This window comes from Stegostoma tigrinum, chromosome 24, assembly GCF_030684315.1.
Source record: "Stegostoma tigrinum isolate sSteTig4 chromosome 24, sSteTig4.hap1, whole genome shotgun sequence".
Classification (NCBI taxonomy): domain Eukaryota; kingdom Metazoa; phylum Chordata; class Chondrichthyes; order Orectolobiformes; family Stegostomatidae; genus Stegostoma; species Stegostoma tigrinum.
In genome coordinates this window covers 39520711-39547707 of record NC_081377.1, presented here as the reverse complement: position 1 = coordinate 39547707, position 26997 = coordinate 39520711, and the positions used below count along the sequence as shown (strand labels likewise).

Sequence of the window (26997 nt, the reverse complement as noted above, 5' to 3'; positions counted from 1 at the left end):
ACTAAACAGATGCACCTTCAAAGAGCTAGCACAGTCACAATGAGTGCAATGGCATCCCTCTGTTCTTTGGCTCTCCCATCCATGGTTTGTTCAATCCATGACCATCAGATTTAACTCAGTGCTTGTGTTTCTTTTCAGACTTTGAGTTCGACACTGAGCTGCGGTTTACCACCAGTATGGCCCGGCCAGTTACCTCTCCACCCTCCACCACTTCCTTGGGCTCACTCCAGCCGATGGCCTTCACCTTCCGGAGTACTGCCCTGGCAGGTGGTAGCGCAGCCAGTTCACCCACACCCTCCGCCTCCGCTCTCACTGTGGCAGCCGGCACGACAATGGCGCCAGTCCCCATCACGATGCCAGCCGCTGCCTCCACCACGGCCATGCTGACAACGACCACAAGCACCACAACAAGCACCAGTACCAGCACCGTTGCCATGCCGACTGCCCGAACCATCGCCATTGTGCCACTCGCTACTGCAGCAGCAACCACAGTGCGGCCAATCACGAGGAGTGCCACAAGAGTCACTGATGTGGCCAGACCAGCGTCAACAGCAGATCCACACACAAGCCGAGCATCATTGGCAAGCTTCACAGAGAGCACTTGGAAAACCCTCTCGCATGCCCCTTACATCACAGAGGTAAGTCGTAACATTTAAATAATTCACCCCTTAGAGCCTCTAGTTTACAAATTATAGCTGGGACAGTATCCCTTTGAGAGTTGACTGATGGTTCGTCAGCCAGTTCATGAGCTTGTTTAGAGCCTGTGCAGAGTGCACAACTGCAGAAATAAACCTCCCTGTAAGAGTGCAGACTACAAGAATTTGTATATTCTTTCATTCTGACTGGAACCTAGTAACTGCCTTGTGCAGCATACTCTAGAACCCCAAATGCTTATAATTTATTTGTCTTCTTACTTGCATATCAACTGTATGGGTTTTAGAAGACTATACTTGGGAATTAAAATGGCATTAGAATTGTGAACAAATATAATTTCCAGGAGGTGGGAGCAAAATAAAGTTGGTCAGGCCTAGGGCCCTGCTTATGACTACTGCCTACAGAAAGCACATGTTGCGAGGACCTTTCAATTTGTAAAAGGGCTGGAGGCACCTGAGAGATGATTCTTGAGAAATGTATCATGGAGAATATGATGGGGAAGTAGACAGTCTTTGACACTATCTGAACTGTAACCCTGTGGGTTGGATAAAGGGGACAAGGTCCCAGTCTAATGAAAGATACACTCCATACTTGGGTCAAGGGTGATCAACATGGCAATGCTATCCCAACTGAGTGTGGAAGCAAGTCTCCTGAACTTTTCATGCAATAGAAATTAGAACGGCACCCAGATGACCTGTTACGATGGGTCCCGAGTTAAGACCAAAAGAAACAGGATCGGAATAGAGAGTTCAGCCTCTCATGTGTTCTGTCATTCAATAGGGCCACAGCTGATCCAACATTCCTCACATCTACTCTCTTTCTCTAATGCCCCTTGATCCACCAACTGATCAACAATTTATCTATCTCAGCCTTAAATATCCACAAGGACTCTGTTCCCACAGCTCTCTGTGGCAGGGAGTACCAATGACTCTCAACTCTCAGGAGGAGAAATTCCTCCTCACCTCAGTCTTAAATTGGTGCCCCTTTATTCTGAGACAATGCCCTCTGGCTCTAGACTCTCCCATGAGGGAAAATATCGTCTCGGCATTTAGCTTGTCAAAAACTCTTTATGAATCCTATTTGTTTCAATGAGATCACCTCTCATTTTCCTAAATTCCAATCAATAGAGCTTAATCTGTTTAGTCTTTACTCATAAGACAATCCCTCCATACCAGGAATCTTCCTTGTGAACCTTCTCTCAACTGTCTCCAGTGAAATTATATCTTTCCCTAAATAAGGAAAACAAAATTGCTCATGCACCTTGAACAGTTATAGTAAAACTTCCCCACTTTCCTAGTCCAACTGCCAAGAAATAAGAGCCAGTATCCCATTAGCCTTCCTGATTACCTGCTGCACCTGTGTGCTAGCTTTCTGAATGTCATGCACAAGTTCCTCCCAAGTACCTCTGTGTTGCAGCTTTCTGCATTTCTTTTCTATTTAAATAATATTTTGTTCTTTTGTTCCCCCTTCCAAATGAACAACTTCAAATTTTCCCACATTATACTCCATCTTCCCACTAGCTTAACCTATCAATATCTCTCTATAAACTGTTTGCATTCCTCTCACAATCTGCCTTTTCACCTATTTTGGTGTGGTCTGAAAATGTGGCTACAGTATATTCACTTCTTTCCTCCAAATCATTCATATGCATTGTAAACAGTTGCAGTCCCAACACTGATTACTTTGTAACCCCACTGGTCACTGGCCACCAACCTTAGGAAGAATCCCGAGCTGATCTGTTACAATGGGCTCCCTGTTGATCTGTTAAGGTATAGAAAGAAGGGGGATGTTTCAGGAAGAGTTTTGCGGATTGAAAAGTTCCCAAGTTTTACATTCAAACAATGCCCTCATCTCCTCCTGCTAAACACCCATCTGATGAATTTACCAGCATCTCAATGAAACGCAGAAAATTCTTACAGGCTATGACAGAGTGGAAACAGTTAGGATGTTCCCCCAAAGGGGTGGAGCATTAAGGACTGAGGTGAGGAGGAATTGCTGCATTTGGAGTCTGGTGAATATTTTCAAGTTCTTTACCCCAATAAGTTGTGGAAGCTCATCCATTAAGTTCAAGACTGAAATTGATAGATTTCTGGACATTAATGAGATTAAGGGATGTGGCGATAATGTGGTAAAGTGGCATTGAGAAGATGATTGGTCGTGATCTAGAATGACAGGGAAGGCTCAATGGGCTGAATGGCCTCCTCCAGTTCTGATGTTCCAATCAATTTGATGAGTCAAAACTGAGAGCCCATAAAATTAAAATAAATATAAAAATATTTAATAAAATGGTCCCTGACAACATCAACAAGGAATGCTGCATTTTTTTAACCCAGAGAGTGGTGACAGCGTGAATTCAACACCACCAAATGAACTAACTGAGGAAAACAGCACAGATACACTTACATAAAGCTAGATAAACACATGTGGGAAGAATGAATCAAGGGCAATAGTGATGAGGTTATAAGTAAAGGGTTATGGCTCATGGAGTATTGACAGAAGCAAAGATTAATTGGGCTGAATGGATTGTTTCTGTCCCAGCAAAGAGCAGTTGGGCTAAATGGCCCTGTGCTGTGGGTGCTATAATTCTCTGTGCTGTATGTAATTTTGAATGCTTCCTCTAATGGTTATATCAATACTTTAGTTTTAAAAGCAGGCCAGAGTCTTGGAATTTAGCGGTGAGTAACCTGCTGACTCCCCAAGGCCTGTCCACCATCTACATGGCACACACCAGGAGTGTGATGGAATACTCGCACTTTCCTTGAATAGTTGCAACTCCAACAGCACTCAGGAAGCCTGATGCCTTCCAGGATAAAGCAGCCTCTCTTGATTGAGACCTTATCCACCGATTAAAACAATTATTCCCTTCACTTCTCAGCAATGCACTGCAGCAACTTTGCCAAGATTCTTTCAACAGCATCCTCCAAACACCCACTTCCATGGAGAAGGACAAGGGCAGCCAATACATGGGAACACCAGCCCCTGCAAGCTTCCCCACAAGCCACTTACCATACCGACATGGAAATATACCTCCGTTCCTTCACTGTCACTGTGTCCAAATTCTAGAATTCCCTCCCTAACAGTGTTTTGGGTGTGCTTGTTTTTTTTAAAGTTAATCTTGAGCCAACATTTATTCTCCTCTGAAATGAGTCACATTCTAGGGCCGTTTCACAGGACGATCAGGAGTCAAACCACTTTGTTATGGGTCTGGAGTCACATGTCGGACAGACCATGCAGGGATGGCAGATTTCCTTCCCTGAAAGACTTCAGTGAATGAGCTGGGTTATTTAGGACAGCCAGCGATCATTACATAGTCACCATTATTCTAGCTTGACATCAGCAAATGTTGACCTAGCCAGCAAAGCTCATGTCCCATGGAAGAATTTTAAAAAGAATAGATGCTGCAACATCTCAATTCACTCCATGAATCTAATGCTTGCACCAACTTTTCTTCCATTGTCAACTGGGGCATTGGTGTCAGCAGGATATTTAACTGTGAAAGGCATCGCAGGCCAATCCAAGCCTGCTTGCAAGTAATGAGTAATTTTAAAAAATAGATTCCTATGGTGCTTTTCATCACCACCAGGAGACTCAAAATGCTTGACAGTCAGTGAAGTACTTTTGAAGTGTAGTTACTGCTATAATGTAGAAAAACACAGCAGTAAACATGCACATGGACAGCAGTGAATTGAGGGGAATATAGGTTAGGTTATTTTATTTTTGGATTAGGATTATTCCACGGCACAACATTGTGGGCTGAAGGGCCTGTACTGTGCTGTACTTTTCTATGTTCTATGTTCTATGTTCTAAACTCCCACAAACTGCAAAGTGCTTTTAAACAGGCCTTTGTGGTTTTGATTGAGGAATACTTACCTGATTAGAATACTGTGGATAACTCCTTCGACATAACACAGTGAAGCATCCAATTCTATTGCTGGGACCTTGATTTAATGTACTGCCCAAAAGACAGGATGTCTGAAAGTGCTGCAGTCCTTCCAGATAGACAAATATGTTACTATGACACAACCACAGATGACAGCGGTCAATGTACAGGACCCTTTGTACATCTTGTAGCACATGCACGATCTTAGACCACAGATTTGATTATCTGACCTAACAATTCTTGTAACAGCTCAATATCAAAAGTAGTTCAATAGAACTAACTCGCTGGAGTTTTTTGAAGAAGTAACAAAGAGGATTGATGAAGGCAGAGCAGTGGAAGTGATCTGTAGGGACTTCAGTAAGACATTCGACAAGGTTCTTCATGGTAGACTGGTTAGCAAGGTTAGATCATATGGAATACAGAAAGAACTAGCCATTTGGATACAGAAGGTAGAAGACACACAGTGGTGGTAGTGGAGAGATAATGGGAACTGCAGATGCTGGAGAATCCGAGATAATAAAGTGTGAGGCTGGATGAACACAGCAGGCCCAGCAGCATCTCAGGAGCACAAAAGCTGACGTTTCGGGCCTAGACCCTTCATCAGAGAGGGGGATGGGGAGAGGGAACTGGAATAAATAGGGAGAGAGGGGGAGGCAGACCGAAGATGGAGAGTAAAGAAGATAGGTGGAGAGGAGAGTATAGGTGGGGAGGTAGGGAGGGGATAGGTCAGTCCAGGGAAGACGGACAGGTCAAGGAGGTGGGATGAGGTTAGTAGGTAGATGGGGGTGCGGCTTGGGGTGGGAGGAGGGGATGGGTGAGAGGAAGAACAGGTTAGGGAGGCAGAGACAGGTTGGACTGGTTTTGGGATGCAGTGGGTGGAGGGGAAGAGCTGGGCTGGTTGTGTGGTGCAGTGGGGGGAGGGGACGAACTGGGCTGTTTTAGGGATGCAGTAGGGGAAGGGGAGATTTTGAAACTGGTGAAAGGCCCTCCGCTTCTTCCTGTCCCGCAGGCCCGACCAGTCCCCCTCCACCGACACCCTCATCCGCCTAGCCGAACTCGTCCTCACCCTCAACAACTTCTCTTTTGACTCCTCCCACTTCCTACAGACTAAGGGGGTGGCCATGGGCACTCGCATGGGCCCCAGCTATGCCTGCCTCTTTGTAGGTTACGTGGAACAGTCCCTCTTCCGCACCTACACAGGCCCCAAACCCCACCTCTTCCTCCGGTACATTGATGACTGTATCGGCGCCGCCTCTTGCTCCCCAGAGGAGCTTGAACAGTTCATCCACTTCACCCACACCTTCCACCCCAACCTTCAGTTCACCTGGGCCATCTCCAGCACGTTCCTCACATTCCTGGACCTCTCAGTCTCAATCTCAGGCAACCAGCTTGTAACTGATGTCCATTTCAAGCCCACCGACTCCCACAGCTACCTAGAATACACCTCTTCCCACCCACCCTCCTGCAAAAATTCCATCCCCGATTCCCAATTCCTCCGCCTCCGCCGCATCTGCTCCCACGATAAGACATTCCACTCCCGCACATCCCAGATGTCCACGTTCTTCCAGGACCGCAACTTTCCCCCCACAGTGATCGAGAACGCCCTTGACCGCGTCTCCCGTATTTCCCGCAACACATCCCTCACACCCCGCCCCCGCCACAACCGCCCAAAGAGGATCCCCCTCGTTCTCACACACCACCCCACCAACCTCCGGATACAACGCATCATCCTCCGACACTTCCGCCAACTACAATCCGACCCCACCACCCAAGACATTTTTCCATCCCCACCCCTGTCTGCTTTCCAGAGAGACCACTCTCTCCGTGACTCCCTTGTTCGCTCCACACTGCCCTCCAACCCCACCACACCCGGCACCTTCCCCTGCAACCGCAGGAAATGCTACACTTGCCCCCACACCTCCTCCCTCACCCCTATCCCAGGCCCCAAGATGACATTCCACATTAAGCAGAGGTTCACCTGTACATCTGCCAATGTGGTATACTGCATCCACTGTACCCGGTGTGGCTTCCTCTACATTGGGGAAACCAAGCGGAGGCTTGGGGACCGCTTTGCAGAACACCTCCGCTCAGTTCGCAACAAACAACTGCACCTCCCAGTCGCAAACCATTTCCAGTCCCCCTCCCATTCTTTAGATGACATGTCCATCATGGGCCTCCTGCAGTGCCACAATGATGCCACCCGAAGGTTGCAGGAACAGCAACTCATATTCCGCCTGGGAACCCTGCAGCCTAATGGTATCAATGTGGACTTCATCAGTTTCAAAATCTCCCCTTCCTCCACTGCATCCCTAAACCAGCCCAGTTCGTCCCCTCCCCCTACTGCACCACACAACCAGCCCAGCTCTTCCCCCCCACCCACTGCATCCCAAAACCAGTCCAACCTGTCTCTGCCTCCCTAACCGGTTCTTCCTCTCACCCATCCCTTCCTCCCACCCCAAGCCGCACCCCCAGCTACCTACTAACCTCATCCCACCTCCTTGACCTGTCCGTCTTCCCTGGACTGACCTATCCCCTCCCTACCTCCCCACCTATACTCTCTCCACCTATCTTCTTTACTCTCCATCTTCGGTCCGCCTCCCCCTCTCTCCCTATTTATTCCAGTTCCCTCCCCCCATCCCCCTCTCTGATGAAGGGTCTAGGCCCGAAACGTCAGCTTCTGTGCTCCAGTGGTGGTAGTGGGTTGCTTTTCAGACTGGAGGCCTGAGACCAGTGGTGTTGCCCAAGGATTGAGGCTGGGTCCACAGCTTTTTGTCCTTTACATGAATGATTTGGGTCTGAACATGGGAGGTGGGTTGGGAGGTATGGTTAATATGTTTGCAGATGGCACCAAAATAGGTGGTGCAGTGGACAGAGAAGAAGGTTACCTCAGAGTACCATGGCACCATGAATGAGGTCGCCTAATGGGCTGAGGAGTGGCAGATGGAGTTTAATTTAGATAAACGTGAGGTGTTGCATTTTGGAAACACAAAGCAGGGCAGAACTTTATACTCTTAATGGTATGGTCCTGGGGAGTGTTGCTCAACAAAGAACTTTGGCATTCCCATAGTTCCTTGAAAGTGGAGTCCTAGGTGACCGGAAAGTGAAGAAGGTGTTTAGTATGTTTGACCTAAGGGGCAGCTTTTTCATGCAGAGGGTGGTGCGTGTATGGAATGAGCTGCCAGAGGAAGTGGTGGAGGCTGGTATAATTACAACATTTAAAAGACATCAGGATGGGTACATGCATAGAAAGGGTTTAGAGGAATGTGGGCAAAATGCTGGCAAATTGGACTAGATTTTTTTAGGATATCTGGTTTGCATGGACGAGTTGGACCGGAGGGTCTGTTTCCATGCTGTGCAGCTCTATGAGTCTATGATTAATCATTCCTATGAAGCACATTAGCATGTTACAAGTAGCTACTAAAAAGAAGTTGGGGTTGTAATCAGGACAGTGAGGCCTAACTCCCCTACCAGAATTCCCTACACACTTAGGTACCACTCGTAAAACATTTGAATGAATTAATGAGGGGCATTCCCAATATTGGAATGGATTTGATTGCAAAGCTTTCTCTGATGTTGTGTGGTCTTTCTTGTCAAAGCGTGTATAATCCTGGGATTAACAGCAGCTGTAAAGTTTTAGAGAAACATGAGTAGACTCTCCCCTGTGAATGGAGACATGGCTCTAAGGGAACTCAGGATTGTCTGCATCTCTAACTTTTTATACAATCCTCTTCAGAATGAGGAAAAAGCAGTTCACAGAAGTTGTCGAGGTAGACAAGCTTCGAAAAGCTTCCTTGCAAACGTTGTCGCTGATCTGTGCTTGTATTTCTGATCCTGACTATTGCTGAATATTGTTGTCAAAGCTGTTCCTGTTTCAATCACCTAGACAAACGCAAGAATGTGGAATTTCAAATAATCACAACAAATTATAATCACTGGAGAGACCATACTCTTTCATTACCTTCTCATGGCAACACCTTGGCCAATCAGGGTCAAGTTGCCTAACAGTTAGTACCCTTTTCTCCTGCAGTGGGTAGCATCCCTACTTTTGAACCAGGAGGTCCAGGTTCAAATCCCACCTGCTCTAGGTGTGTGTAATAACATTCTGCACATGTTGATTAGAAAAAAATAACCTGCCTTCAAAGCTATCTGTTGAAGTCCTTATGTGTATTTACAGCCTCCCACCAGTGATTGTGCTATAGCCCCTCAATTTTGTATTTCTCAGTTCTTTGGAATGTGCTGAGAACTCCCTTCGCTAACAGTTTTTTTTGTACAGAGGACAGGATGCATTGTCAAGTTGCTTGTTGGCATTCCGAGTTCTGAGGAAGGGTCACTCAATCCGAAATGTTAACTCTGACTTCTCTCCACAGGTGCTGCCAGACCTGCTGAGTTTTTCCAGCAATTTCTGTTTTTGTTTCTGATCTGCAGCATCTGCAGTTCTTTCAGGTTTTGTTTTTCTGTAGCTTGTTTGCATTTGCTGGCTTGGCCCACGTCTGAATCGTGGTGACAGACAGATGTTTGGGAGCAATTTTAACTTAATTCTAAAGGATCAATTGAGATCCTTTGGTATCAGGAGCGCTGCTGAATTTGCTTCCCACCTAAATGGGCACAAGAGTGATGCGAGCCCTGATGGAGGGTTTCGGCCTGAAATATTGACTTTTCTGCTCTTCAGATGCTGTCTGACCTGCTGGATTTTCTAGCTTCACATCTTTCAACTCTAGGCACAAATGCAACTTATTCCATCTATTGAGGAACTAAACAGCAATCTTGACCTTGCAATAAATCCAACTTAACCATGCATTGAAGTCAGTGAGTCATACTGCGACAGGGTAGAATGACTAAAATGAGTCTCTCCCCCCCCCCCCCCCACCCCCACCCCACCACCACCACCAAATGCCTTTGAATAAAGCATTGTGCACTTTGAAAGCAGGAAAGCCAAATTGGAGGGTTTGTTTCTTTCTACTTCTTGCCAACACTGTCATTTTCATAGCAAGCTAAATCTGAAGGGACGTGGGTATGAATCTGCTTTTTAATGAACAATTCCAATCACTTTTTCTTTCAAAAATTAGCACACACAGAAAGATGATTCCAGTGAAATAGTCAAAGGGACAACTGTCAACAACGAAGTGGAGTCTCTTGCTGCAGGAGGTCCCAGTGGAGACTTTGAAATCACCGAGGAAGGGGAAGTGATAAATCCAGAGGCAAATAATGAAGTATTTGCTGTCGTCACACAACCAATCAGTAGGGGTACTGGGATGAACGGCCTCCCCGATATGATAGACAATGCAATCGATTCGGGGAGCTCATCTTCAGCTGCACAATTACCCCAGAAAAACATACTGGAGAGGAAAGAAGTTTTAGTAGGTAAGCTGATTCCTTCAGTAGTCTTTGCTGCACAGATTATACTGAGGACACAGTGATGTATCATTGTGGTATTGCCCCAGATGCAGGGTAGCCTTGACTTTAGAGCTAGTGTCGTGCAGATTGAATAGCTAGACCGTTATGCCAAGTGTTGCTTCAAAGGGCACCACAGCCCAGGTTACAGGAGCTCCAATACACTCAGAGTAGTGTCTATAAACTTGTTCAAGGAGGTAAGCCTTGAGCATGTTTTAAATGGAGGAAATTCAATTTGAATGGATTATGTGGTCAGATGTATCATTCAGTGTATTTTGCAAGTTCATTCTGCTTCGGCCTTCCTTTGCAAAGTCAGCCTTTAAAATTAAGTTGAAAAACTCCTAAATGAATTTTAAGATACTGTGAAAGGCATAGTGAGTACTGTGAAGTCTGACTTCGTAAGTAGAGATACTGAGTACTAAAGTGAGGAAATTATATTGAACCTTTATAAAGCTTTAGTTATGCCATAATATCTATGGGGAAGGTGGTAGTACAGTGGTGATCTAGATGAAGGAACTGAGGGCATTCTAGCTAAATTTGAACGTGATACAAAGATAGGTGAAGGGACAGGTAGTTTTGAGGAGGTGAGGAGGCTGCAGGAGGATTTAGAGAGAGCAGGAACTGCAGATGCTGGAGAATCTGAGATAACAAGGCGTAGAGCTGGATGAACACAGCAGGCCAAGCAGCATCAAAGGAGTAGAAAGGCTGACATTTTGGGCCTAGACATTTCTTCAGAAGAAGGATCTACGCAGAAGGATTTAAACAGGTTAGCAGAGTGGTTAAAGAAGTGGCAGATGGAATACAATGTGGGAAATTATGATGTCACGCACTTTGGAAGGAAGATTAGAGGCATAGACTGTTTTCTAAATGAGGAAAAAATTCAGAAGTCTGAAGTGCAAACGGACTTGGAAGGCCTAGTCCAGGATTCTCTAAAGGTAAACTTGCAGGTTGAGTCAGTAGTTACGAAGGTAAATACAATGTTGGCGTTTATTTTGAGATGACTAATATATAAAAGCAAAAATGTACTTCTAAGGCTTTACAAAGCTCTGGTCAGACCACATTTAGAATATTGTGAACAGTTTGGGGCCCCATATCTCAGGAAGGATGTACTGGTCCTGGAGTAGGTCCAGAGAAGTTTCACAAGAATGATCTCGGGAAAGAAAGGCTTAGCATATGAGGAATATTTGAGGATTCTGGGTCTATGCTCAATGGAGTTTAGAAGGATGTAGGAGGGAATCTAATTGAAACTTACAGAATACTGAATGGCCTAGACAGAGTTGATGTTGGGAAAATGCTTCCATTGGTACGACCTGAGTGTACAGCCTTAGAGTGAAGAGAACACCTTTTAGAACAGAGATAAGGAGAAAGTTCTTCAGCCAGAGAGTGGTGAATCTATGGAATTTATTACCAAAGAAGGCTGCAGAGGCCAGGTCATTGAGAATGTTTAAGACAGAGATGGATAGGTTCTTGATTGTCAAGGGGATCAAGGGTGATAGGGAGAAAGTGTGAGAATGGGGTTGAGAAACTTATCAGTCATGATCGAATGGTAGAGCAGACCCGATGGGCTGAAAGGGCTAATTTCTGCTTCTATGTCTTATGGTTTTATGGTAATGTCGCTGGGCTGGTAATTCTGTGGCCCAAGTTAATAAATAGGTTCAAATCCTGCCACAGCAAACAGAGGATTTTAATTCAATTAACAAATCTAAAATTGTAAACTAGTGAAGGTGACTGAGAAACAATCATTGATTGTTGTAAAAACCCATCTAGTTCATTTCTGAAGAAGGGTCTAGACCCAAAACGTCTGCTTTCCTGCTCCTCTGATGCTGCTTGGTCTGTTGTGTTCAATCAGCTCTACATCTTGTTATCTCTAGTTCACTAGAACATAGAACATAGAACATTACAGCACAGTACAGGCCCTTCGGCCCTCGATGTTGTGCCGACCTGTCATACCGATCTCAAGCACATCTAACCTACACTATTCCATGTACGTCCATATGCTTATCCAAGTGTCCAATTGGGAGGGAAATCTGCCATCCTTACTTGGTCTGGCCTACATGTGACTCCAGACCCACAGCAATGTGGTTAACTTTTAATTGCCCTCTAAAAGCTATTCGGTGCAATATACAGTGAGAGATTTACATCAAGTGTTCCTATTGCCAGTGTTGTCCACAGCTTATGAACAAATTAACAGTGTCTTATGTAGCCCTGGCCACCACACTTTAGGAAGACTGTAAGGGCTCTTGAGAGGGTGCAGTGGAGATTGACCAGAATGGTTCCAGAAATGAGCTACAAGATTCAAATGGAGAATGATAGTTCTCCATGGAATTGGAGAGATCTGGTCAAGATTAACAAGATTATGAAGGGTTGAGATAAAATTGACAAAAGAGAGTTCCATTAGACTAGATTCCCTACAGTGTGGAAACAGGTCCTTCGGCCCAACAAGTCCACACTGCCCCTTGCAGCATCCCACCCAGACCCATCCCCCTATAATCCACACACCCCTGAACACTACAGGCAATTTAGCATGGCCAATCCACCTAGCCTGTACATCTTTGGACTGTGGGAGGAAACCAGAGCACTCAGAGGAAACCCACACAGACATGGGGAGAATGTGCAAACTCCACACAGACAGTCACCCGAGGCTGGAATTGAACCTGGGTCCCTAGCGCTGTGAGGCTGCAGTGCTAACCACTGAGCCACCGTGCCACCCTTAGTTGATGGAACAAGAACTAGGAGATGCAGTTTTAAGATTTTTGGTAAAAGGTTGGTTTGGAGGAATGTGGATGGCATGTGAGGAATAACTCTCTCTTGTAGTAAGTGGTTGTGCCTGAGATTTATGTCCTATGAGGGTGGTTGAAATGACAAATGATTTCAAAAAGAAATTGGCTAAACACTTGGGGTAAATAAACTTACAGAATTACAAGGATAAAACAATGGTCTGGAACGCGCTAGTATAGACTTGATGGGTCAAATAACCTCTTGTGTGCCATATTAATTTTATGACTCGGTGTATTGGGAATGTCCTTTTATATGTTTCTTCTTTCTCTGCCGTCAGATGTATTTGTCCACAGCGAGCTGATAAACGCTGCTTCTGTTTTAAAGAACTGGATGGTGGAAATGAAAAATATGTGGTCTCACATTTCTTTTGTATTGATATATTGGATAAAGTACATCAGAAAACAGAATGAGCACTTCTTACAGAATTGACATTATTTCAGGAAAAAAATAAACCGTCTAATTGCTCTCCCATTTGGTATTGGAAGTACAGGGGAAAAGCCCAACAATTTACTGATTGCTGTGCAGTTTCACAATGTTTTACCATTTCATCCAGAAACTTTCTCAGTTTGATGACAAAATAAAACAATAAAGTCATGGTCATAGAGTTGTACAGCACAGAAACAGACCCCTTGGTCCAACTTCTCTGTGCAGACCAGATGTCCTAAATAAAGTTAGTCCCATTTGCCAGCATTTGGCCCATATGCTTCGAAAAGCTACCTATTCATATAACCACCCAGATGCCTTTTAACTGTTGTGAATGTACCAGCATCCACCACTTCCTCTAGCAGCTCATTCCATATACACAACACCCTCTGCACTTAGCTGCTCCTCTGCTGTGAGCTCCCACAGACAGGTTCCTCTAGGGTCAGCTGTGAATGTCCATTCTGAAACTGTAGGAATGCCTTCTCCCAAATAATAATGTTTCAGACTCAGTACATTTCCATCAGGCTCTCCTTAAATAATCATATTGAATCTATTCACTATTCTAAATTTCTCTATCAAGTCTTTTCTTAACATAGAGGCATCAGTATTACGCCATAGAAAGAGGCCCTTTGGCCCATCATGCCAGTCATCAAGCACCTATCCTTCTTTAATCCCATTCCCCAGCACTCAGCCCCTAACTGTTGGTGCATTTCAAGTTTTCATCTAAATAGTTCTGAAATGTTGTGATGGTTCCCATCCCTCACCACTGTTTCAGAAAGGGAGTTCCAGATGCCAGCCCCCAGCACCTGGGCGAAACAAATTCAGCTTAAATCTCCTCTAAACCTCTTGCTCTTTGCCTTAAATCTATGCCTTCCAATTATTGACCTCTTGGCTGAGAAAGAAATTTATTCCTATTGAGCCTATCTATGCCCCTCAGAATTTTGCACACCTCAATTAGATCCTTACTCAGCCTTCTCTGCTCCAAAACAGCCTGAGTGTGTCAGCTATCTCTTCATTGCTGAGTTGCTGCAGCCCAGGCAACATCCTGGTGAATCTTCTCTACACAGTCTCCAGTGCAGTTACATCCTTCCTGAGATATGTCAACCAAACCTCCACACAGTACTCCAGTTATGGCCTGACTAACATTGTAAACAATTCCATCATCACCTCTTTCCTCTTGCATTCAATTCCTTCAGTAATAAAGCCAAGTATCCCATATGCCTTCATAACCCTGTGATCATCAGTACTACTCAGGATCCTACCATTTATTCCCTTACCTGTCGATCTCCAAAAATTCATCACCTCACACTTTCAAGATTAAGTTCCGTTTGTCACTGTTCAACCCAACTCATATGTATCTTCCTGTTGTCTAAATAGATGGTGTATGACCTCATTTGGGCCTGGGGATTTACCCAATTTTAAGCCCGCCAAAACCACCAAACCCAGCCTCTTCATGCTACCCTGCTTAATTAGTTCAAGATGTCCTCCCTGATTTCTATACCTACGTTCTTTTCCTCAGTAGTGAGTACAGAAACAAAGTAATCAGTTAAAACCTCAGCTACATCTTCCAGCTACACACATACATTACCATTTTAATCCCTAATGGGCCACACTCTTTCCCTGGCCATTGTCTTGTCTGCTATTTATAAAACGCCTTAAGATTATCCTAGCTTTTAATTACCAATGTTACACTCTCCTAATTTCTTTTTTAGATAACCCTCTGCACTTTCTACACTTCTCTACGACTTCTGCTATTATTAGCCCTTGATAGCTGCAATAAACTTCCTTTTTTTGTCCTTATTGAATCCTATACATTCCTTCTCTATGTCAAGAAAAGCAATTCCCAGCTTCTCCAAGTCTTTTCACGTAACTGATATCCTTCATTCCTGATTCTATTCAGACCAACACTGATCTTCATTAACGCCTTCAGTTATTTAGCTTCTTGTCAGTGAGATGTTGCTGACACAGATTGGCTGAAGTATTTCCATGTATAACAAAAGAATGCCAATAAATCTTTGAGACATTTAATAATGGTAATATGTTACGTATTACCAAAATATCATCAAACCTCATAAATGTGTAATTAGATATAACAAAATATCTGTAATAATATTTAAAGAAAACTGGATTTATCACAAATTCTTGGAGAATGATCTAATTTTATTCTAAAGACCTGTTTTTATGTCCATTCATGGAACATGAGCATCACTATCCAGGCAGCATTTATTGCCCTGTCCCTAATTACCCAGAGGGCAGTTTAGAGCCACGCAGATTGCTGTGGCCTGGAGTCACACGTAGGCCAGACCAGGTAAGGATGACAGTTCCCTTCACTAAAAGGATATTATTAGTGAACCAGATGGATTTTTCTGGAAAATTGACAATGGATTCATGGTCATCATTAGACTCATAATTCCAGATATTTATCAAATTCTACCATCTGCCTAGGCAGAATTTGAACCATGGCCCCCATAAAATTACTAGGGTCTCTGGATTAACATTTCAGTGATAATACCACCCGGCCAACTCTCCCCTAATTTGTGGCTGTGAAGATAAATTAGTCACCAAAACAAACCAATAAAGGGAACTTTGATGAACCTGTGCCATCTGCTGGCACAAGGAGTGGTTGAGGAATATAGTATAGAAACTGGATAAATTTGAGAGGGATTAAGGAAAGGAATGTTATGCTGAAAGGATAAGATGAAGAAGAGAACGGGACGAGATGTTTGTGATGCATAACTATTGGCATGGACCAGCTAGACCAAATATCTTGTTTCAAATTCATAACTTTGATCTAATTTTGTAGAACTGTGAGTTACATCTTCCTCCATTGCATTTCTAAAGCTCCCAACTCATTGGCCTGAGCTGAGAAACCCCGCTGCTCTGATCAGTTTGACGTAGGGAGCTGCCCGTTCACAGGGCTGTGGGTGTATCTACGCACAGCAGGCTACGGTGGCTCAATCCCACTTCCTCCAGGACAATGAGAGATGGGCAGTAAACACTGGCACAGCTAGTGACACACAAATCCCATGAATAAATAAATAAGGCATTCCTGTTTCCCAAATTCTTGGACAAAGAACAATTTGGATAATTTTGACAAAACTGTAGAATAATATCTTAAATGCAGAGGATAGGTTTGAAATGCATTCTTGCAAGTGAAAGACAATAGAAGCAATTTCAACCGTATCTTTAACAGTAATGGATATATCATTATGAAGGAGAATTTGCAGAGCAGCTGCGAAGGAACTAAATGGGTAGTTCTTTCAAAGAGCTGGCAGAGACGCAGTAGGCTGAATGGCTTCATTCTGTGCTTTCAGATCCATGGGAGTGAATTCAATCTACATGCAATGGTACAAATCTGTTCCATTCCATGACCCACCTCCACCTGGAGACTGCACCAATCTTGACTCCCCTTGTTCAATGGTATGGGAGGTAAACTGCATTATTAACACTCTTCCATTTCCTCCTGCACAGCGGTGGTCGTTGGGGGGGTGGTCGGAGCACTCTTTGCTGCCTTCCTGGTCATGCTATTGATCTATCGAATGAAGAAAAAGGACGAGGGAAGCTACACATTGGAAGAGCCGAAGCAGGCGAGCATAGCTTACCAAAAACCTGAGAAACAGGAGGAGTTCTATGCATAAACAAATCAAGAGTGCCTCTCATTGCCTGGACTGTCAACAGATTGTTTCTGAAATAACAACAAAAAGAGTAATGATCCCAAATAATGTCACTCGAGTAAAATTCTGCTGAGCAGCAGTCATGTTTTAATGCTGGTATTTTCTCACGTGTGTTGTTGAATTTCCTGTCGTTGTCCAAGCCAAGCCTTCTAAAGGAGTCTGTACTAAGTGGCTATAAAATGCAAAGCACAACTGCTTATAGACAACTGCCACACATCATTAGAATTTATGTATAGTGCAGAGCATTGGCAATAGTCCTAGAGGTTGAGAGGTGCTGAAGGCTCATATAATTAAGAGAAAATAGCTTTTTTTGAAAAAGTCAGTTTTGCTCATTTAAAATGGTCATGTTTTGTATCTGATTTAAACAGTAGTGCAGTGTCAAAGGTTGTTCTCCAACCTTCAGAAATTCTGTGAGCAATATCTTGGTACCATGTTATCTGTTGTTTTCTGTTCTTGAATACATGTAATATATATATAAAATATACACACGTGAAAGTGCTTGACTGCCCTCTGAAAATAGACAATCAATATCTGATGTCTATAGAGTTACTGTACTGAAATTGTATGAAAGCTAAATGAAAGAGTATTAAATTCTGATAACGTAGCTGAGGTTTGAAGGTCACGAAATATATCCTTAAATTAATGTTGCTGAATTTTTGATACGTTTGTGTCAGACTGAATAAAAAAAAGACTCGCTTTGAAAAACGTTTTTCTATCATTAACGCCTTGTTCCCTGTGATTCAGCCAAGGATTGGGAGAATTTGATTTGAGGGATGGAATTATGATCACAATCAACAACAAAAAAAGCAAAAAAAATCCACCCTGCAAAATTGCGGCTCAGTCTGGAGCACGATCTCTGAATGTGTCACATTCTGCAATTACAGTAGCTACCTTTGGAATGAATTGCATCCGACCCTTGGGAGGAAAACACTGAGAAAAGATGTGAGTGAGTGGTGGGAGCCTTCTCCCCATTCCACTTCTGTTATTCTACAACCCATCTCTGGTTGCCCTTCTCAGTTGCCAAAATTTCTTTTTCTGTTTCTCTTTCTCAGACTCCTTTCTTTTCCCTGTCTTTCTTTCTTTCTCTTCTGTTTCCACCTTCTCACCTATTTCATTCACCCCCTTAAAACAAAAGCGAGGGAACTGTATCACTAGATAGTACTCTTCTACTCTATGTACCTTGACGATTTCCAGTGCCAAAATATTAATAGGCTCTTTGTCCTTGCTGTAAACATTGGGATTGCCTCGTCTCACAAATAACGACCTCTCCTGTATCCGACCTAATAAGAGGAAGTAGTGTTGAAGACTTCAACACAAATGAATCAGAAGAGTGTTGAACACACAAGACTTGGGGAACTGTAGGAACAATTTGATGTATCTATGAGAAAATTGGGTAAGACCATGTGGCAAACCTGCTGAGAGTAAACGTTAATCTCTTGCCATCTGAATGTCTTTGTTTCTTGAAGTATGTCAAATATCAAAGATAGAACCAACAAAAAGGTTAAAGTTAATTAGCCACAATAATGGCTCATAAAATGTAGCATGATCAGTAAAGTTTATTCAGTTGGATTTGGAGTGCATTGGACTTGTTGAATTGACATATTGCCTGGGGAGGTATGATGCAGATAGAGAAATCTAATACAGTGAATGCATTGAGAAATTTACATCTGGACCATTGAGATTGTCTCCAGGATACATCTGGTTTTGGAGCATAGGAGAGATTTCAACATCAGAAATGTGAAATGAACACAGAAGCAAAATGTGCAGTTTGACTGTCAACATGTGGAATAAGCAAGGTCAAGACAACAACATTGGTTCAAGACTTCAACCAGTTTTTCAAAATTCAATCTGCCTTTGGCCTGCAGAATATTGGATGAGCTGCATCTGTCTGGTTTAAGATCCAATGTTAATGGTTTCTCCTTTTATCCCTGGGGAAATCGCTGAAGATGTGACTGATAATCTCAGAAAACCCGAACAATTGTCACCTTCCTTATTACAATCTTTCTTGACAGTAATGTTGCTGGAATTAACTTTTGGTTGAAGCTATAGTGGCTCTACCTACCCAATACCAATATCAGGACAATATGAACACAGTGTCCGAGGATCTCCTTTGAGTTTAATCTAAAGACCCTTGTCACTTTTAATTTGGTTTAAGTAGTGTGAACGTTGGTATCAGCCAAGTGGTAGCTACAAATAATATAGAAAACCACTTTAATACACTTTGTCAGCTTTTCCATTATAAATTGTATGTTTCAAATTTGTAATGTAAACTTGTCGGATTGTAATTGTATTTTTCGCCAGTGGAAACACAACAGTGCCGTCACTGGCAAAATTGTGTAATGAAAACAGAGTAAAGATTACAGTGACACTTTCCATAATCAAAGTGTGGACTGGAATTTATAGCGGAGTAGTAGGGAAAAAGCAGACAGACAGGCAGAATGTATGATGTTAAAATGAGAAGTGTGTCATGTTGGTACTCCCTGGTTCAATTAGCTCCTGTTGTCCAAGCCGTTTTTACCCGAGGGCTACACAGCTGAGATTTTCCTATTTCTCATCTAAGTGGGAGGGTGAGTGTGTTAGCCAGTGACTAACACTCCATCCCCACTGTCGAAATAACTCACCCTCACTAAGAACTGACAGGCAAGAGCGAGGATGTTATGGGCCCCACTGCTAACCACCTGGCTCCCAGAGACAGGCAATCAGAGGACAGCAGCATTTGGGTCCTAAAAAGTCTGTCAACCGCCACCAATGTGAGTGGGTGATCCAGCCATGTGATTTTGATCTTCTTGACATGTGGTGAGGGCAGTCAATGAGGTCCAGTGAAAAGGTGGGGGACGGCTGGCTTTCAAAGGCAACCAGCCCCCCATTATCCATGCCTCTGATTGGCCCCAATTTGGTGAAATTGGAGGTACTCCACCCTAATTCAATACCAGGGTGCTGGGAAACCAGCTAACTTATCCGCTACGTGGCACGTGGTTCTGGAGGTGGAGAATTGAGTTTTTTTTAAATGTCCATTAATGACTACTCAAGAGTCTTAATTGCTGTTAATTGGAAGTAGCTCAAATTGGAGCTTGTGTGGCACCATGGCAGTGCCCGTACCTCTGACCTATGAGGCCCGGGTTACGGTCCTAACTGGTCCAGCAGTGTGTAATAACATCTCTGAACACATTGATTACAGGAAATAGCATTTGAAATTCCCCCATGGGACCTTTTTACCCAGACGGTAACCACAGAGGTGGGTGAGGAAAGGTGGTGGGTTTCTCTCTTGGACAAACGGGCTCAATTGTTTCGCCTTCACACCACCTCATTTGCCATCTCCACAGAGGACAAAATTATTCACTCCCTGCACAGCCTGTCACAGGACAGTGCACTAACTAAGTTCCTCCAGTTCAATCCTGAAAGTCAATTACGAAATAAAGACTGACAGCTTAATTGGTCTTGGATATTACTCCTTAAGGTTCTCTCAGAATTTATAGAGGCCAGGATATGAATTCCAAAATTTCTTTTCTTGATAATGCTTTTTTTAAAAAAAAAATCTTTTTCAACACAGCCTCCAATTCTAGTCATGCTGTTAAATAAAACTACAGTATGTTTTGAATCTAAACTCAAGATACAGCTCACACTTAGTGGATGTAATCAGAGAGTCTCAATGAGTTCCTGTTAAAGGGTCACACTATCATGCATGAACACCATTCACAAAATGGCATCATCTTGTCTCCATTCCTACACTCTTCAGGCACTATAACTGGCGAGATGATGGTGAGGAGGATAATAGAAAGCGAAAAACAAATGCATGTCATATTTATCCTTCAAAGGCAAATTTGGCTGCTTCCAGCTTTCCATTCAGGTTAAACTAATTTGTTAACTGATCAACCAGATTACAGTTCAGACAATGGACTAAATGGAATTTGGAGTGGAAGGGAAAATGAATTGCATTCGTCATTCCTGATCTAACCACATTACGGTTTAATCACAGTAACGCACAGACCCGATGGTTTGTGTTTGTGAATATGTACCAAGCCAGTCTTCTCTCACTTGACTTTATCTCTTATCACTGTATCCCTGTCACTGGGAATATACTGCAAAGTCACTCCTGTCATTGATTTTGATCTGATATATAAGCACTGATTTATACAGACAATAACCTACACAGGTGTCAGGCACCTTTAGTTGGCTTCAGTATGCAGCACAGGGGAATGTATAGGGTGAGTGACTCTAGCCCCTAGTTGATCAGACAGTCACTTAAAAGGGTCATAGATAAAAGCTCAGCCTTCACAAATTGAAGATGCCGTTTTCATAAATCCTTTGCTTCCACTAAGATCTTTTTTGAATCTTACCCCAAAATTTGCCTTGGGATTTAGAAACTGCTCTTTTCCAGAATATTTTCACGCTGCAGTGGAGAGAGAGAGAGAGAGCCTGATGCATTTCTGCTCCTGTTATTCCGTATTGTCGTTGACAGGGTCGTGGGTGGGGGCACTTGGCAAGATGGATTTATTCATGTCGGTGTCTCGGATGTGCTGGGGGTGGAAGCTGGAGCAGTGGTTCAGTCCAGTATGTGGATTCCTGATCCGATTGCGACCAGCCCCAAGACTGGCAAGTTTCTTTGGCAACTCGTAAAAACTTCATTTTGCTATCACCGTGCCACACAACAATTGACTCCTCTGGAAAATCATACTTGAATTGGAACATTAGACAGCGTCAATATTGTTATCACACGTTGAAGCGTTGAACAGTAAAACCTAATGGACCTTACAGGTGCATCGAGGTATCCAATTGTAGTCAGCTATACCCGATTGCTGCTGCTATTCATGTTTTATCACGGATGCTGATTGATTTTAAAGGCTAAGTTAATAACATAGTGAGGATACACAGCTTGTTTAATATCCCCACTGATGGGAGGTTACATTCCTCTGCCCTCCTACAATTGAGAAATTAGAAAATTCTTTGATTGACTATCAGGCGGGGCCAGTTACAGTCATATCGTCATAGAGCACAGAAACAGGCCCTTCAGTCCAACTAGTCCATGCTGTCCAAGTTTCTCACATGTCTTACTAGTCGCACCTGCCTGCCTTTAGCCCATATCCCTCCAAACCTTTCCTATTGGCCTGTACAAATGTCTTTTCAATGTTGTAACTGTATCTGCATCCATCACTTCCTCTGGCAGCTCATTCCGCACCCTCTATGTGAAAAAGTTGACCCTTGGGTCTCTTTTAATTTTTTTTCCTCTCAGCTTAAAAATGTGGACCCTTGTTTTGAGCTCCCCCATCCTAGGGAGAAAACCTTTGCTAGTCACCTTTTCTCTGTCCCTCAAGATTTTATAAATCTCTATAAGGTCACCCTCAACCTCCAACACTCCAGTGAAAAAAGTCCCAGACTATCCACCCTATTTTTATAACTCAAACCTCCCCATTTCTGGCAACATCATGGTAAATCTCTCCTGCAACCTCTCCAGTTTAATAATATCCTTCCTCGATATTCTTTAATAATATCCTTCCTAGAACTGCACACAGTTGTCCAAAAGTGACCGCACCAACATCCTGTACACCCTCGATATGATGTCCAAACTCCTATAGTCGATGGTCTGATCAATGATGGCAAGCCTTCACACAGGTATCGCTGAGGTGTCAGTCATCCAGGTTTTACCAATCATCAATACATTTGATTGGGTTTGAAAATGGCACAGGGTAGAAATTTACAGGGTTTAGGGGATCAGGAGAGCAGATGGGTCACCTCGGAAAGATAAGTCTTAGTGATTTAGGGCCAGAAGGGATTTTTGACCTGAGTAAGAGGGGGCTCAGGCTGCCATGTTCTGTCAGGCAAGTGGCTCAGAAGGAAGGATGACATGGCATCTTGGTGCCACCTGAGACAAGAAGGCTGTCCCCCAAGTGAAGTGACCCCTTCTCCCCACTCTGTACCATTCCATTGACCATGCCCAGCTGTATGTTGGTGTGGGAGGTATAATTTTGGAGATGACAGAGCTTTTAACAAGTGCAACTCACCCTTCTTTATTTATTGAGCTACAGCGAGTGTGCTGGCATTCGAGCTTCTGCCTACCTCATTTATTTAGTGGGGGATCAAACTCAAATGGAACATTGGTTGCAATAACAGATTGTTTTTACCCTGAGGTGATATTGAGTTAGGGGAAGCACAAAGGCTCAGTGGTCAGTACTGCCACCTCACAGTGCCAGGGACCCAGGTTTGATTCCAGCCTTGTCTGACTGTCTGGATGGAGTTTGCATGTTCTCCCCATGTCTACATAGGTTTCCTCTAGGTGCTCCTGCTTCCTCCCATAGTCCAAGGAAATGCAGATTAGACGGAATGACCATGCTATAAATTGCTCCATGGTGTGCAGGTTAGGTGGATGCAGGGATATGGGAAGAGGGTGGGTCTGGGTGGGATGCTCTTCAGAGAGTCAGTGCAGAATGATGGGCCAAAAGGCTGTTTCCACACTGTATGGGTTCTATGATTCTATGATTAAGTGTTTTCAGCTGTCATAGCAACTGCATTAAGCTTCGAGATGAGTGTCAGGAGAGAGATACTGGCCAAAGTTTCCCCAGCATCATGGGTTCCATTGATCTCCTATTCGTAGCAAAACCTGGAGGTGGGGCAGGGATGCTGGCAGGGGAACAGACCGTCACATCCACGGACCATTTCCACCACAACAGGCAACAGGCAGCTTCCCAACAGTGATAGCTAGCAACCCAGCAGCATTCACAGAGCAGTTGACAGAGGTGATCAAATTGGGCTGCCTTTAGTCAGACCATTCCAACCTTCCCAGAGACATCCAGATCGCACATTGGGTGAGTGGTGAGATGTTAGCAATGGGAAGCCTGTAGTTAAGGAAAGCAAGGGCTGCCAGTGTACCCAGGTTGCCTCAGAGAGTGCTGGGGTTTGAGAAAATCTTTGCAGCCTCTTCCTCATCTACATCCTACCTGCTGTGGCCCTCCCTCTCAAATTCAAGTCTCTGTAGCTGCCTACACTTCCAGTTCAGGCACAGCAGAGGCAGCCAACCTCCCTCCCACGCTGGGGCTATGTTTACCATCAATAATATTTGCAGCCCGCTGACGACTCCTAACTGGATGGTGCAAGACTGTGTTGATGGCCCACAAGTTGTCCATGACTCCAGCCAGCCAACACACCATTGAAACTCTCACAGTTCTGGGAGCCAGAAAAAGTCACTACCGTGGGGTCCTGACCCTTACCAACAGAACTCAGTCTGTGGTAACCTGTGATTGTCCTGGCTAAATAATGAGGCAACTGTGCTTGAAATGTTGCCATGGTTTCCCAAGTCAAAATCATCTTGAGGAGACTTAGACAAGTTTTGTTTGTGGTTTCAAAACAAAATCTCAAAGCGTAAAGGGTAATAGGTTTGGAATAAAGGCATAGTGTTGGCAATTTCTTGTTTGGAAACTTTAGAGCAAGTTCTCATTGAGAGAGGGAAAGGTTCCTTTGTCCCCTCAAGCCATCCATTACTTCAGTCATTAACTAATGGAGTGTGAATGTACTCAACTAACCGATAAGCAGAATCTTTGAATGACCTCTGACTGCTTTTATCCAGAGTTTCTTTCTCCAGACGTCTGATATTTTTTGCTGATTTAATGTCACTGTTTCATAGAAATTAAATAAAACAGACGGAAGAATGAACAGGAAGTTTAAAAACAAAATTTTCCTATCCAGTTGCAGCTATATAACCTGCATTCGTGTTCTGTCTTAAGTAGCACATAATTACTATATTTCATATCGTCAAGAAATACAGATATTTGCAAATAGAAGGAAAGTGCTGAAGGAACTCAAGTGCAGTCTCTGAAGAAGCATCATTTAGGGCTCAAAACATTAACTCTGTTTTTCTCTCACTTCTGATGCAGCCAGACCTGCTGATTTTCCCTGGCACTTTCCACTTTTGTTTCAGATGTCCAGCGCCTGCAGTATTTTATTTTTAATTGAGCTCAGTTCAGCCCCATTTTCTGAAATCTGGGCATCATCAACACAGTTGACTCCAGTGTCTGTCCCAGTTGTTGTTGCTGTCGGCCAAATGCAGTTGGTGAGATGTGTGTGCTGGCTGGTGTGATGAATTGAGATTGGGGTGTGCCTGCACAGTGCATTGCTGTTTTATTCAGGATTCTGGGAACTGGATCTTGGCTGCATGCTTAGCAACTCTCTGACACCGTATGCATTTATTAACGTGAAAGATTGCCAATTATTCTGAACTTCTTATTTCTTTAGTTTTCTAATTTATTATTATGATTTTGTCCCTTTGAATGTATGTAATGCTGGATTTTTTTTATTTTTTCTTTTTTCCTAAGAATTTATACCGAGGTACCTTACTTACGATGGTGCCATAAGTGGTGAGTTGTAAAATTTTCTCTGTATTCATGTAAGTACAACAAAGCTAATTCAATTCAATTCAGTTCAATTCAATTAAAAAACAAACCCATTGGGTTTGGGAAATCTCACCAGAACCTGAGTTTGGTAAAACAACTGAAGAAGGCTCTGTTCTCTGTTTTGAAGAAGTCTCATTGGTCCTGAGAGTTGGAAAGTGATGGAGAGCAAATTATTCCGAACCCACTGCTCTTACACTGTGAAATTTCTTTTAAAGTTGCAGAAAAACTTGGCCAAGTGACTTGTGCTGTTGAATACTTAGCCTTGCAATGAAATTGAGCATTCAGCAGCACAGGCCACTTGTGACTGGAACTGAGGTGCTCCGACAAACTAACTCGTGTTTTTCTCATCCTGGTGTTTTGTTGAGAAGGTAGGCTGGATGAAGGGCCAAAGCTGGGTCAACCCTTCCTGAGGCTGAGATGGGATTGAGATTGAGGCAGGGCTGAAATCCAAATTCAACTCAATTTATTTTTAATGTGATGGCCACAAAGTGATGTGAACACAGTGGTCGAAGTTTTACAATGAGAATTATTCAACCTTAATTGACTGCAAACGCTTAACAATAGTTGGAAGCTGTGCAGCGTGGGATGGGAAGGCTTTCACATCAAACCGGATGCATTTGTTTTCTACTGTTCCACCTTCATTCAATTCCCAGAAGGAAATCTCCTCCTATTTTTCCATGTGGCTGAATGACAGGCAGTGCCTGGAAATCTCAATATCTGTCTACATTCTCATTTTGCCACAGTGGACGGTACTTTTATACCTCTCATTTTTTCTCCCCTTAGGATTCATTTTGCTTAAAAAAATCCATCAAAGTCATGGGGAGACTTGAGAACTGTGGGCAATGTCCTATTGAGTGTTAATGGCTACACTTGCTGTTGTGCTTTGTATAACATCACTGTCACAGCTACCTCAGTAGCACTAGACAAAAATAATTAATCTCTCGAAGTAGAATTCTGTCTGACTAGAATTTTGCCTGGAGGATGGGAAAATGGTCCTCCTGTGATAGCCTAAAATGAAAGCTAAATGATAAACACACCTAACAACCGAGCTAAAGGCACTCAGTGCTGTTTCTGTGGGATTTATCACTCTGTCCACAAAGTGAAAGGGTGTAATCCACCTTGTGGATCCATAAAGAAAAATCAGCACACTCCAAATCTTGCCCTCTGACCAATTCTGTAAATAGTTTTTAAAACTGTACAAATTTTAATGGCATTAATGTGTACCTTGGCATTTGTGCCCCTGAAAATGATGTTCATGTTACAAAGGTTCTTTGCACAGCAAACGAGGACTGAATAGAAATTGGAGCTTCAGCACCTGATTATTTGTCCAGTTGTATCTTGTGCGTTAATAACTCCACCTTTTGAAGAAGCATGTAAATATTTTTAACAGGAATTATATCATTCATGGATTTCAGTTGTCTTGTATATATACCTTGCAGAGTTGTAGCAATTTAGACCTACCAATACCTTTCTTTCTAATTTGTAAACTGTTTTATTCCAAGTTGCTGGCCATGAGAATTGTTTTAAAAAGAAGGTTTTGTCTGTTTTTTAAAATTATATTTCTGTGCTGTGCCCATTTATGAAATAAAAACAAATTGAAACATCTTTAATGTTTTTAAGTGCAATTGTGTTTTTTAGGTTTCATATACAATCCTTGAGAAAAGAGAATTGATTTAATGAAAAATTGAAGAATGAGGACATATGTGATGCTAGGCGTTGTAAATGGGGATAAAAGCTAGAAAAGAGCCAGTGAGCTCAGTTAGTTGGAACTGCATGCGAATCAGAGTAACTGGAATGGTACAGGTCTTATAGTCAT

General features: G+C 43.3%; 1 protein-coding gene across 3 annotated transcripts in view; it reads left to right on the top strand.

The window, feature by feature from the left end:
• The window catches only part of LOC125465014 (syndecan-3-like), a 244739-nt gene extending 217953 nt beyond the window's left edge, over window positions 1-26786 (top strand). For all 3 annotated transcript variants that reach the window (XM_048558047.2, XM_048558048.2, XM_048558049.2), the window contains 3 exons: window positions 139-638; window positions 9601-9895; window positions 16598-26786. In XM_048558047.2, the coding sequence (XP_048414004.1) occupies window positions 139-638; window positions 9601-9895; window positions 16598-16764 (962 nt within the window). In that variant the 3' untranslated portion in view covers window positions 16765-26786. The remainder of the gene's footprint in view (window positions 1-138; window positions 639-9600; window positions 9896-16597) is intronic.
• Window positions 26787-26997: the final 211 nt, after the last annotated feature.